This window comes from Bacillus rossius, chromosome 3 (genome assembly GCF_032445375.1).
Source record: "Bacillus rossius redtenbacheri isolate Brsri chromosome 3, Brsri_v3, whole genome shotgun sequence".
Taxonomy (NCBI): Eukaryota; Metazoa; Arthropoda; class Insecta; order Phasmatodea; family Bacillidae; genus Bacillus; species Bacillus rossius.
Genome location: NC_086332.1, coordinates 25,186,342 through 25,200,213, shown reverse-complemented (window position 1 = coordinate 25,200,213; position 13,872 = coordinate 25,186,342). Strand labels below are relative to the sequence as shown.

Genomic DNA, 13,872 nt, shown 5'->3' with positions numbered 1-13,872 from the left:
CCCCAACTTTATGAACACAGCTACGCCAATGCTAGGATGAACTCCATTGTTTTACGTACACTCGGTCAAATGCCACCCACTCATTGGCTGCTGTCTTGTGACACGTTCGAGCGCAGCAGCCTGTGATTCGATAAAGCTTTGGTCGGATGTTTCTCATTGGCCGAGAGACACCCATGTGAGTTGTGAACCAATAGCAGAGGCAGCACTGAGGTATAACGATTTGTATTTTAGCCTATCGCGAAATGAATTCGCGAATTTTTCCGGTCTCTACGAATAACCAGTGTTGTACTGGGTTGCATTGTGCGTGCGAGTGTCGCCGTGTGCCCGGCAGGCTGGTACCAGGGCCGGCGGGCGAGGGACGGCGAGACGGGCTGGTTCCCGGGCAACTACACGGTGGACGTGGAGCCCGTGCAGCTGAGGCAGCACGGCGCCGACAGCCACGCCGTCACGTCCGTGTACTGCGCCTGAGGTGGGCTGCCTTCACTCTCCACTCTCCGTCCTCCACTCTCCAGTCCCCACTCTCCACTCTCCACTCTACTCCCTTCACTCTCCACTACCCACTCTCCACTCTCCAGTCTCCACTCTCCACTCTTCACTCTCCGCCCTTCACTCTCCACTCTTCACTCTCCACTCTCCGCCCTTCACTCTCCACTCTTCACTCTCCACTCTCCGCCCTTCTCTCTCCACTCACCGCCCTTTACTCTCCACTCTCCGCCCTTCACTCACCACTCTCCGCCCTTCACTCTCCACTCTACGCCCTTCATCTCCACTCTTCACTCTCCGCCCTTCACGCTCCACTCTCCACTCTTCACTCTCCACTCTTCACTCTCCACTCTCCGCCCTTCACTCTCCACTCTCCGCCCTTCACTCTCCACTCTGCGCCCTTCACTCTCCACTCTTCACTCTCCACTCTCCGCCCTTCACTCTCCACTCTTCACCCTCCACTCTCCGCCCTTCACTCTCCACTCTACACCCTTCACTCTCCACTCTCCACTCTCCACTCTTCACTCTCCACTCTCCACTCTCCACTCTCCACTCTTCACTCTCCACTCTTCACTCTCCACTCTTCATTCTCCACTCTTCACTCTCCACTCTTCACTCTTCACTCTTCACTCTCCACACTCCACCCTTCACTCTCCACTCTCCACACTCCTCTAAGTATGCTCCACTCTTCATGCATCACTCTCCACTCTTCCTGTTCACTGTTCACTCTCCACTCTTCACTGTACACTCTTTACTCTCCACACTCCACCCTTCATTCTCCGCTCCACATACATACACACACACACACACCTATTCTTAAAGGAGTCTAAGGTTCATTGACCCCCGATCAGTTCCCGAACATACCCAAATGTTTAAAGTCACTCGTGCAACTTCACGTCGGAATAAATATATATATAACTTTACAATTCTTTCATATGTTTTCACTATTTTAGAGCATTTAAAATTTTCCTAAACTTTGGTTTTAGATACAATCACCTAGATGTGGGTAAACCTACAGTAACGAAAACAAAACCTACTAAATTTGCACCTTACATAGTTTACAATTTATGTAATCCACATAATGGCAGAAGATAAAATCACATTTGTGAATAAATAATCCGCCTAAAGTGCAACTGTGACGAGTCACCGGTCACGGCACGTCGCTTGGTCGCGAGACACGGCACTGACTAGCTGGCTGGTCTCAAGAAATGCGTGTCGAAGGAAACAGCTGAACTAAGGACGCCTTTATTTTGAACTTCCTTGTAGTATAGAACCCCACTTCTCCAAACGCACGGCAGTGTTTCCTCTTACGAAGCAGTTTGGGAGCGAGCCTCAACTCTATTACAGCGCGCTCTTGCGCTGATAAGACAAGTCTTCACAGATACGGGCACGAAAACTGTAGGAGCAATTGAGATGGTGCGGCTTTGAAAAACTAATTACATTCATTGTGAACAAATTTCATGCTTTCGACCCCCATCTAACTTTGATCGCAAAAAACTAACGTTGATCAACTTTTTGATGTGTCAATTTTTGAAGAAATGCATTTTAGGATTTAAAAACAATAATTATATAATTGAAACATAAAGCATTTTTGACATGAGTTATATTCAGTGGAGTCCAAAAACATGAATTCATCAACAACAAAAATCGGAAATAAATACACCTGTAGGTTAATTTTTTTATGTCATATATTTTGGAATATTTTAAAACAGTTCCCAGTGAGAAAGTTATTTATTTTTTTATTTTTTCGTCCCCTTAAAATGTTTTTGATTATGCAATTTATACGTGTATATATAGCCTAATACGTATTTTTGTGCTTTACAATATGCAAAAATGCTTTGTCCAAAAAATATAATTTTAAATTAATATGGTATATGAAAAACAGCGCACGAAGAAACAAGTATAGCAATCTAAGAGTTGAATGCTGTAAACAACATACATGAAATATTTTAAAGTTTTATTCCAAATTGTTTACCGTAACTTTTAGAAAGTAGGACTTCACAGCTGTGGAAACACAGGTAACTAACGATGCAATATTAATAATACTTCAAGTTTAATCGTGAATACTTGCCTATCTCCATGCAAATAACAAATTACATGACATGATTGTCTGGCGGTTAGATTAAATACGCAAAAAAACTATATGCCATGCTAAAATAGTAAGAACACGTAAAAAGTAAACACCAAATAAAAACAATTACAAGTAAATGCAATAATTTTCTTAGATTTCTTTACAGATAGAACTTCTTTAAAGTTCAAACCCTTAGAGGTAGTTTGACTATGACATTAGGCAAAACTCTTTTTAACTTAAGTTAACTAATTAAGTTTCACTGGCGAATCAGTCCCAAGCATTGGGATTCCATGGATGGAACAGTTGAATTCACTTCATCAGTTAAGCCATCAATAAAATAATCAGTATGTTTTTACTGGTTCCAGGAACATTAACGGCTAGTTTGTTATGAAACAATATGATTAATTTCAAATGTTTATTCATTAGGATGAGTGCCATTTTAATAGCCAATTATTAAAAATAGTTAAATGTGTTTGCATACAACAAGAGACAGAACATGTGTTGTCAAGAGAAACCTTTTAATATTTTTTTTATACTGGGAGAAGATTTTATTGGTTTATTTTTAATATTCACTGGCGTCTGTGAGGTTCGTTAGAAAATTGCAAACTAGGAATTACTTTTAATTATGTATTTCTCTTACGTTGAATACCACATTTGGTTATTGTAACATAACGTTCGATATGAAAAAAAAAATATTTACATGGAATAAATTGTTTATTAGGAAAAAAATTTATACAGAATATTTTATATTACACAGTAATTCCATATGGTTCAGTTTACAGGGCTTAGAAGGCTAGATAAGAATAAACTATAGTCATGATGATTTCGCGAATTCATTAAGTGGAAATTAGACTTTAAGCACATAAACATCTGCTTCCCGTTTTTTCTTGGACTACAGTGCTTTTGACATGCCTTTGACTACTATGTGCTAGTTTACCCATGCGCATAACCCGTCAAATGATGTGTGTTACTTATTATTGACCAATGAGCACTCAAAAAAACGGCTTGATTATTTATAAACAAGTTGAATCTAACCTGGAGTGAAATAAATTCGCGAAATAATCATGGATTTGTGATATAAACTAGACTTTGATACTGTGCAATGTTACTTGCGTTTTTGTTTCGTCTACTTTATCTCAGACCCCATTAACAAACGATTTTTTATGTATCAAGAGGGTGCACAACAATAATAAAGTGAACTACAGTTCTGCACCATGGGAGAAAACGTAATAGGTATACGTGTTTGAAACATACATATATCACCATACCATGTAAAGCCCTAAAACCGTGTTTATAGCTGAGGCTGATGTGTTACTGGAAATATGAAAAGCAGGTCTTTGGAAGGAATCCGTACTCCAAGAGCACTAATAGATAAGACATCTGTAAAAAATGTCATTCTATTTTTATCAGAACGGGTGCTATTTCTCAAGTGTTTTAAATAATCAGAAACCTTACCTTTCACCTCTTATAAATACATAAATATACAAATACTTCATTGAAATTAAATCCAGATGCTAGCCAAATTCCCCCATATTTAAAGACAGTAAAAGTACTGAACGAATTATCTGCTGTGCTGCAGTGTCACATCGTCGGTGGTACAGACTGGTCTAGCGGTGGTTTCGGCCCACACATTTGCAGTTAAGTCCGGCCAGGTTCTTTTCCGTCGCCTACGTAACTGTGAAACACAAACCTAAATACATACTTTGCAGCTAGACGGGGATTCTTCCACCGTTGAGTCCACCTAACCCTTCAGCTTTCACAAACACGTTGCAAACGCGATGGAAGTATTTATTATCTTGTATACAAAGTACAGAACGTGTTCCCTGCTAATCTTTTAATTTTTAAAACTTCTAACTGTCATAAATTTGTGTGTGGATGTTGTATTTTGCCTAGAAAACCGGTTATGGCTTTTGATGAAGTCAGTTCTTTAGGGTATGTATTCCGAAATTCCTGTGGATACTTCGGCAGATTATGAACCTTGACGAAATACGCCAATTTGGATTCAACGTTTTTATAATAGTATTTTGCCATACATTGCTTAAAATTTAGCTTCGTTGTGGCATAGGTAAGAAATTATTATATTGTTTGTTGGAGTAAAAGAAAAAAAAAATGTTTTGTTGAATTCAGAGGGAAAAATAATTGTTTTACTAAAATCTCATGGACGCAAGGTGTTTGATTAAAAACTATCTGCAGTGCCTTAACGTTTAACACGTTAAAAGTGGTGAATATAAATGGCGTATTCGTGCTTCCACAAGGAGCCCCGTGGCACGGAAGTGACTAATAAATAAGGTGCAGTGAAGCTGTGCGGCGTGTTGCAGGGCTAGTCCTCGAGGGAGTTGGAGCGGGTCGGCGCCAGATGCTCCGAGCAGACGCCGCGGCGACACACCAGCCCGGGCGCGCACGCGCACATGATGTAGTGCACGTCTTGGGCGGAGACCACCAGGCCGTCCGGGTAGGCGAGGCTGGTGTTGAAGGGCCGCGCGGAGGGTCTGCACGTGTCCCCGCCCTGGCCGAGTAGCTGGCAGGACGGGTAGCTGTAGCGGTCCGGCCCTGCGGGAACACACCACATCCTGCTTTTCCCCGGTCCGCGTCAGCGCAAGAAGCTTGTTCAGTTGAACCCGCTTTAGGTAGAGACCTGAAAAATTCGCGGATTCATTTCGTGATATGCTACAATTCAATACTTTAGTGCTGCTTCCACCACTGGTTCACTGTTAATCTGGAGTAATGAGGGCCAATTAGTAGGGACCGGAAAAATTCGCGGATTCATTTCGTGATAGGCTGAAATTCAAACATGTGTATAATTCTGCTGGTTCTGCTATTGGCTCCCGGTTTAACTGGAGCTCTCTGAGCCAATGAGAGACTATCGACCAAAGAAGCGTCGAATCACAAGCTACCCAGTGGAGACGACTCACAATTTAGTAACCAATGAACACGCGTGTTTACTTGAGTTGTGCAGAGGATAATGGAGGCTATCCTAGAGGTCATTGAATCCGCGAATTTTTCCGGTCCCTACCAATTAGAGACCCTCACTCATAGAAGTGTCGAATCACAGACACTCGGTCGAGACGACTCACAAGTCAGCAGCCAATTAAATGAACAGGTGGCATTTGCCCGAGTGTGTAGAGTGTAGCGGAGTCTATCCTGGAGGTCATTGAACCCGCGAATTATTCCGGTCTCTAGCTATAGGAAGACTCTTACAAATGCCATCTTTAAGTGAGTGGTGTTAAACAAAGACGTTAACAAAAACATGTTTTACTATCCACGTGGGAAAGAAAGGGTTGGTGTTCGTTCGTTCTCAATTTGACTTTCGATGATTAACACGGCGAAGTTGGTACACAACCACTCCGTAACCTGACCAGTGAGAAACAAGCGGAATGATGTGTAACGAAATCGTAAGCTACCCACTCCAAATGAATTAGAACCTTGGTATCAGTCAATGACCAAATGAAAATGTTTTTTGATATTTATAGCCCAAATTATCGAGTCAAGCCTGGTGCGAAAATAATGCGAGAAATAATAGTGGGACTTGTCAGAGACCCAGTTTCGGCTATGCTGTCAATACTTCCGTTTGAGGTCAACATGAATCATCTGAACAGGGTTTTAAATACAAGAAATTTTTGTAAGCATGGGTAGCAGGTATTATATAAAAAAAAAAAACGGGCTCAGTTATGTTTCGCGTGTGACTGTGAAATTCAGCATTTATAGTCATCTCTTTGTTAGTTGACAGTTGAGGTTGTTATCCATGCCTTGAGAGTAACAATGCGTGCGAATGTGTTATAATCGAGTGACGATATGCCTGTTCCAATTTTCCGTTGCCGCACCGTATTCATGACTGAGCGGTTGGGTCGGAGGCATTTAGTGACCCAACAGCACGGGCCGTCGTGTAGCCGACCTTAGTGACCCGAATGTGTATGGACAGTAGGGGTCATTGGACCTGGGAACTATAAAAGGTGTCAAAACAGGCGTATCGCAGCAGGAACAACCAGGAGATATGCGCGAAAGTTTCATACAGTCAAAAAAAAAAAAAAAAGGATTAGCATGCGTAAACTTAAATATTTCAGATATCCTTTACTGTACAAAGAAGAGTGAAACTCGAGCGTGTTCAAAGCCACAACAGTTATCTTCGGGGTACACGACGGACAACAGTGGACGGGTCATACCTTTTACAATGTATTGAACACCGTGCACATCCATGAAGACCCAAACATATACTTGGGAACTTTCAAATGGACTGTGAGTGGTGCCTTTCGAAACCAAAAGAATTACGAAATGCTTATTGGAACAATTGGGAAGCCCCCCCCCCCTTTTCAATACAGTCGAGCTGTTGTACAAGTGTTCGTGATAACCCAGCATCGTAAGGAAAAATAATTTGTTGTTGTATAAGTACCAATTAGTGTTATATATGTTTTTCGGAGAACCGAGTGAGCTAACTGGGACTCGGGGCAGATGCACCCTCTGAGGGGCGGGTCTCTTAGACATAACCGTGTCCGACAGCATGCCTGAGCGACGAAGGGGGCACGGTCTCCCGACACTCCAAGACATCGCACGAGAAGTGCTCGCTTGTGTGGACAGTGTGCAAATTGCTATAGAGATTTGGTGCGAGCGTTTCAGCTATATTTTGCCAGCTTGCATGAACTACGTTGTATTTATTGTTTAGTTTTCACATCACTGCGTTGTCATATCATTGCATTCTAAGGGTTAAAATACCACATGTAATGTTTTGTTTTTTGAATCGGCTGTGTAAACACTGTTTTAAGATATTTTGTAAAGTTATGTAAAAAAATTTCAGTATTAATTGCTATGTTAGTATTATAAACATTTTATGATTACACTCGTTTTAGAGTTATTTATTCATAGACACAAACAGTTTTTTGCAAATGTTTCAGTACATTTTTTTTTACCAAGAACTGATTATTATCATAATTAACAACGATGACAATGAGTAGCAGGTGTGTTATCATGCATGTGCATGGAAACAACAGTCTTGTAACCATGATGCACTTTGGTAACGTGATAGCGTGATAGTTCATCGCCCGGGGAGACATTTTATCCTTGACAATTACTCGAGCCTATTTTCGACAAAGAATTGTTTACTGCCTATATTGTTGAAATTCAATGAACATTTAATACTTTCTAAAGTTTCCATACATGTTAGAAGTTATAATTTTATGGCATTACTATGATTTTAACAGGAAACATTTTTAATTACATATCATAACCCTAAGTATATGTTTACATATTTGTTTTGATTAAACGACTGAAATCTGTCTGTAAATAATCACTGAAAACAAACCTCAACCTTATTAGGCAGATTCTACATTATTATTAAAAAATTTACAGTAAAAAGCAAAAAAAAAAAATTTAATGGCGAGATTTGAATGACGTCACTTGTGGTTAACAAGCGCGCGCGCCACCGATGTGCTACCGAACGGAGAATACGTATTATAATTATTGTAATGCCAGTTTACTTATGTATTTTAAAACGTGAGATTACTTTTTACTATGAATATTTTAGTTTACCAAATGTATTCCAGGGTAGTTACACTATCATAAAGTTTCATTTGGCACACCAATAAGTTCAGTAAGCACCCTAATGTTTACGAAAGTGACCATATAGGCTACGTGTTTATGGTGCTACACATGGGTATGCCGTCTTTGTGACACATTTCCGTTCATCGACGTCCGTTCTATTGTTTTTTTACAAAATCACTCCTACCAAATGCCAATATGTTTACACTTCAAACATCAAGCTGGCGTGTGAGACGGGAAGCCTACAACTCACGTAGTTTCTGTTCCCTACTACGTTCGTGCAACTTCGGATTTCTCTCAAAAATTGAAATTAAAAAAAAATCGAAGGGTAAGGTTAGGTTAGTCACAACATGATTGTCTTCATTGGAAACTTCTGATTTAGCGGCTGAAGTGGCGTTAATACCAAAACGCAAAACATCGGAAATCTTCGGAAATGCTTGCACTACGTGAGTTGTAGGCTTCCCCGTGTGAGACGGTGATCGTGGCGAGACGTCTCGGGGCATCGCACTCACTGACGGTGCAGCAGTGGTCCGGGCCGCACTCGGCGCTGCTCAGGCACTCGAACTCGCCGTGCGGTCTGACGGTCGTCCCCCGGTGTCTGCCCGCCGCCCCGCCGGCAGTCATCACCAGCCCCGCCGCCAGGAGCGCCACCGTCGCCTGCATGCTGCAAGCACGGGAGTGGACAGCTGCTTCAGTACACGGTGGCGGTTCAAACAACACGGCGACGAGCAACCTGCCAAGAACCTTTCCCCCCATCGTGAACCCCAGTATTGATAGTTGCACCTACCGGCTGTCAATTTGTATTAAAAAAAATAACTGGTTGTCTGTAAAGTCGGTTTACGGACGATAGTTTAACGTGACGTCATAACAAAACATTGATGAAATTATTGCATACTTTTATGAAGAAAATTGAATCATTTTTATTTTAATTCATAATTATACTAGTAATCAGATTTTTAAAAAGCAAGAATAATTAATCTTTATTGCCGAAATTGTTGTTGTAATAAGCAATGAAAACCACATTAACTTTTCACTTCACTTTATAAACAGTCGAGTGGAAGAGAGATAGATGCGGCGCAAGCGTACAATGAGCGTAACGGCACACAGCGTAACGGAACAATGTGCGTGACGGGACACTTTTTCGTGCGTGCAGCCGGCGTTCATCGATTTATTAGACGTTGTCATGTCAAAAAAAAAAAACACCCAGAGCCCAACATTGAACTGCTTATTGGCCAATATAACTGTCGGGACTGCGTGCCACAACTAACGCAGCTGGTGCGTTATGCAACATATTGAGGCCTTACTTAAGGCGCTCGAGTTTAAAGTCGGGAGCCGCAGAAGGGTGTACCAACTAAATGCAGTGAGAAGTACGATCCCTAGGCAAAAAAGAATGACCTGGATAATAATTGAAAACATCACTGCCTGTTTACTATTTAATATTCCTGCTTGGCATCGGCTTGGTACATTAAAATACAGAACCATTTACACAAATCTACAGAAGATCTAGATCTCGCATTAAAGAAAAGGACATCTAATGTAATCACATATTATAAACACTATATTACGGGTAATTTTACAAACATTTATAAAGGATAAGTTTTTCCCTAACAGGTCCGTTGATTACACTCCTGGATGACGTAATTGTCTATAAATGTTATTTAGGCACAATTCCGAATATTCTGGTCTAACCGGACTCTCGTTTCGACGTAATTATGCGAGTCTCAGATCCCGCACCACAGCAACGTGATAAGTCTGGCTTGCAGTTTACGTAAATTCTCACGTAGCGTAAAAAGGAGAAGTCGAGTTTATTTCGCCACATTACGATTCAAGAAACTAGCAAGATAATGAATTTGAGTTTATGATCAGTCAAGTCTCTCTGCTCATAGCTTTTCCTTAAAAAACCAACCCGGTGCCCGGTTGTTAATAGCGGTTGCGTCGAGGCTTACTTGTAGTTGCGCAGCATGGTGGACGATAACCCGGGCTGGGCACTGGTCGATGCGTAGGTGAATGGAACAGCCTTTTCCATTTTAGCAGCGGCGCAACACGCCTGCACCCGACGAGCCGAAGTCGACTCCACCAGCCGCCAGCACCGTCTCTCAGCTCGCCAGCCGCAGACCGTCGCAGGTTAACGCGTCACCATGACGTCATAAGGCTTCGCGCGCCGCGCGGTGTTGGCTCGCGGAAACACACACAAGCGCAGCGCCGTGAATGTCCGTAATGCTTATGTTTTAATCAATCTTCAGGACGAAAATGAACCAAGTGCCAAACAATCTATCATAACATATGATATAATTAATAACCAAATTAAAAGGAGGCGTGGCAAACGCCTCAATATCCCCCCCTTAAAAAAAATTCTAAATTAACACCAAAAACCAAAGAAATTTAGGTAGCTTCGAGCCACTATAAGGCGAGAAAACGGGGAAGCACTCAAAACACGCCATTCAAACAAACGACCTCAAAGAAAAGCAAGAAGAAAAAAGCACACAGTGAGAAAAAACACGCGAAGAAAAACACATGAGAGAGACAAAAAAAAAACAATGATTAAGACCAAACAATGCTTTGTGCCACTTTCCCGTTTACTCGTTAACAAACAGCAACATAATTCCTAACTAGGGGGTAGTAACCGTAATCCACCTCTGAGACACGTAAGGCGCAATAAGAAACCTACTCAGCAGCATAAGCCCTATACTTAAGTCGAGCAGCCACCCAAAAAGAAAACAAAAAATTTAAAACCCCAAAAAAACTAACCAATACGACGATAAAAAAAAAACTTTTAGACCTCAAGTCAAACCCGACAGTCACGAGCAAAATGCCCTAAACGCCCACACCTAAAACACGTACCTGCCTTCTTAACTTTATTTGGCCCTCGCGAACTTTCACTACTTTTGCCCACCGCGCCTTGCATTAATTGCTTTTTGAACTGGAAACTGGTAAAACAAACGTTTTCCACCGCCACTGCCCACTCTAATAAATCTGACAACTTATGTGGCTTGTTCACGTAACACGACTCATGACGCACCTGTGGACAAACATTTTCGAGAACAAGACTAACCCATTCCTCCTCAGTCTTACTCACTCCTAGTGCCTTCGCATAATCCAAAATCTCCTGCACAAAATGCAAGACGGTTTCATTTAACTCCTGAAATCTATAAACTTTACTCATAATTAATTGCTCACGAACCCGCCGAGGACAAAGCTTATTCCACAGCGCCTCCTTACAATCAACCCATGACATATGACTCTTATAACCCGCAATGACTATATCGTAAGCTAAGCCTGTGCAACGCGAAGCAACAGCCAAAATTAAATCACTCTCATTGGAAAAATAATTTGCGTTAGCTAGCTTGTCCACGGCCATGCAAAACTCTAATATATCCTCTACATTTGCTGACTGCAGTTTCGGAACGTTTTCTAGTGATCGCAAAGCAAACTTATTTTTTAGAAAATTTGTACTAAGCGAGCCACACCCACTCGCTTCTGCCTGTTCCGTTTGCCACGAAACTCTTTCTCCTTTCAAATGCGCCACAAACTTTTGTCTTAAAACATCTATGCTTTCGTCCGCACTGTGCTCGACTGACGCAGCTTTTAAATTAGTCATTATCTCCTCTTTATGTAATTTATATATCCAAGCCAATGCCATACTGGTGATATAAAAAATCAATAAGTATCTTAAACACCGAAAACTACCGCGTCTGCGACTCTGACTAGCAGAGTAGCGCAGTTTTGAGGCCTTACTTAAGGCGCTCGAGTTTAAAGTCGGGAGCCGCAGAAGGGTGTACCAACTAAATGCAGTGAGAAGTACGATCCCTAGGCAAAAAAGAATGACCTGGATAATAATTGAAAACATCACTGCCTGTTTACTATTTAATATTCCTGCTTGGCATCGGCTTGGTACATTAAAATACAGAACCATTTACACAAATCTACAGAAGATCTAGATCTCGCATTAAAGAAAAGGACATCTAATGTAATCACATATTATAAACACTATATTACGGGTAATTTTACAAACATTTATAAAGGATAAGTTTTTCCCTAACAGGTCCGTTGATTACACTCCTGGATGACGTAATTGTCTATAAATGTTATTTAGGCACAATTCCGAATATTCTGGTCTAACCGGACTCTCGTTTCGACGTAATTATGCGAGTCTCAGATCCCGCACCACAGCAACGTGATAAGTCTGGCTTGCAGTTTACGTAAATTCTCACGTAGCGTAAAAAGGAGAAGTCGAGTTTATTTCGCCACATTACGATTCAAGAAACTAGCAAGATAATGAATTTGAGTTTATGATCAGTCAAGTCTCTCTGCTCATAGCTTTTCCTTAAAAAACCAACCCGGTGCCCGGTTGTTAATAGCGGTTGCGTCGAGGCTTACTTGTAGTTGCGCAGCATGGTGGACGATAACCCGGGCTGGGCACTGGTCGATGCGTAGGTGAATGGAACAGCCTTTTCCATTTTAGCAGCGGCGCAACACGCCTGCACCCGACGAGCCGAAGTCGACTCCACCAGCCGCCAGCACCGTCTCCCCGCTCGCCAGCCGCAGACCGTCGCAGGTTAACGCGTCACCATGACGTCATAAGGCTTCGCGCGCCGCGCGGTGTTGGCTCGCGGAAACACACACAAGCGCAGCGCCGTGAATGTCCGTAATGCTTATGTTTTAATCAATCTTCAGGACGAAAATGAACCAAGTGCCAAACAATCTATCATAACATATGATATAATTAATAACCAAATTAAAAGGAGGCGTGGCAAACGCCTCAATATTAAATGGGAACGTTCCAAAGCCGCCTAGAGCTCAGTGGTGCAGCGGTTAGACACTGCAAGCCCTGCCTCGTGGACAGCGAGGCAATCACGGACGGAGAAACACGAAACACATCAAGAATGTTGGGGGAATTTAAAATTATTATTATTATTTTGCTATGAGGCCTACAGCTTGTCGCCAACAGCTAAAGTGTCAATACGTCCTCGTTCAAACTTTGTTATCAAATCGTAATAAAATATCAGCGTGTGTATGTTACACCCATGCCTTACCCGTGACTCGAAACCCAGAATCCCTCGCACCGTAAGCCGGAGGTCTGCTAGAACGTTGGGGAAGAGCTCGGCTGCGGTCTGTGGCAACGAACCATCGCGACATTCGCCTCGGATGACCTGGTGAAACCACGGGACTGGAGCCAGAGACTTCTGCAAGGCGGGGGCCTCCTTCGCTCCAGCGGAACACAACACACGGAGCTTTCAAGAGGAAAGATCTGAAGAGGGAATGTCGCATTCCTCCTTTTGTTATCGTCTGTTAAGCTGTGGTTGGGCACCATTGAAAAAAAAAAAAACACAAGCGAGTGCATAACAGGACATGCACACAACTGTGCACACGACCTGTGTGCAATGGGATCACAATTGAAATATTTCTGTTAATTCCAAATTCGCTATGTATCCGACATATTATGTTGGTAGGGTTAGTGAATAACTAATATTAACTACCGAAAATTTATCCCGTGACATCTGGCTAGTAATTTGGGAACACGTTTTTTTTTAAAAACTATGAATTAATTTAGGTTTTATAAAATTTTAAGTTTACCAATCTAACCACTAAACGATTTTATTTTTTTATTTACATTAATTGCTAGTGACTGTTTTCAATAAATATCATTAATTATTTTAAAGCAGGAATCACACCTGAGCATTCTTGCGACAATTAGTACAAAATGTCATCCTAATCTAATCCCATTGGCTGTCGCGCCAATCGTCCGTAACAGAAATAAAAATATATTCATTTCTTTCCTCCTGTGCACA

At 41.9% G+C, this 13,872-nt stretch overlaps 2 protein-coding genes across 2 annotated transcripts in view; one reads left to right on the top strand and one right to left on the bottom strand.

Annotated features, from left to right (window-relative positions):
* The window catches only part of LOC134530034 (ephexin-1-like), a 69,236-nt gene extending 68,768 nt beyond the window's left edge, over positions 1 to 468 (top strand). Inside the window, exon 16 of the mRNA XM_063364562.1 lies at positions 332 to 468. Within this exon, the coding sequence (XP_063220632.1) occupies positions 332 to 468 (137 nt within the window). The remainder of the gene's footprint in view (positions 1 to 331) is intronic.
* A 2,781-nt stretch (positions 469 to 3,249) lies between these two features.
* On the bottom strand, positions 3,250 to 10,213 carry LOC134530389 (astakine-like). Its single transcript, XM_063365164.1, has 3 exons — positions 10,030 to 10,213; positions 8,596 to 8,747; positions 3,250 to 5,104 (listed from the first exon to the last, which is right to left on the bottom strand). Exons 1-3 carry the CDS (start codon positions 10,107 to 10,109, stop codon positions 4,875 to 4,877), a joined length of 462 nt encoding a protein of 153 aa, XP_063221234.1. The 5' UTR covers positions 10,110 to 10,213; the 3' UTR covers positions 3,250 to 4,874.
* Between the last annotated feature and the right edge of the window lie 3,659 nt (positions 10,214 to 13,872).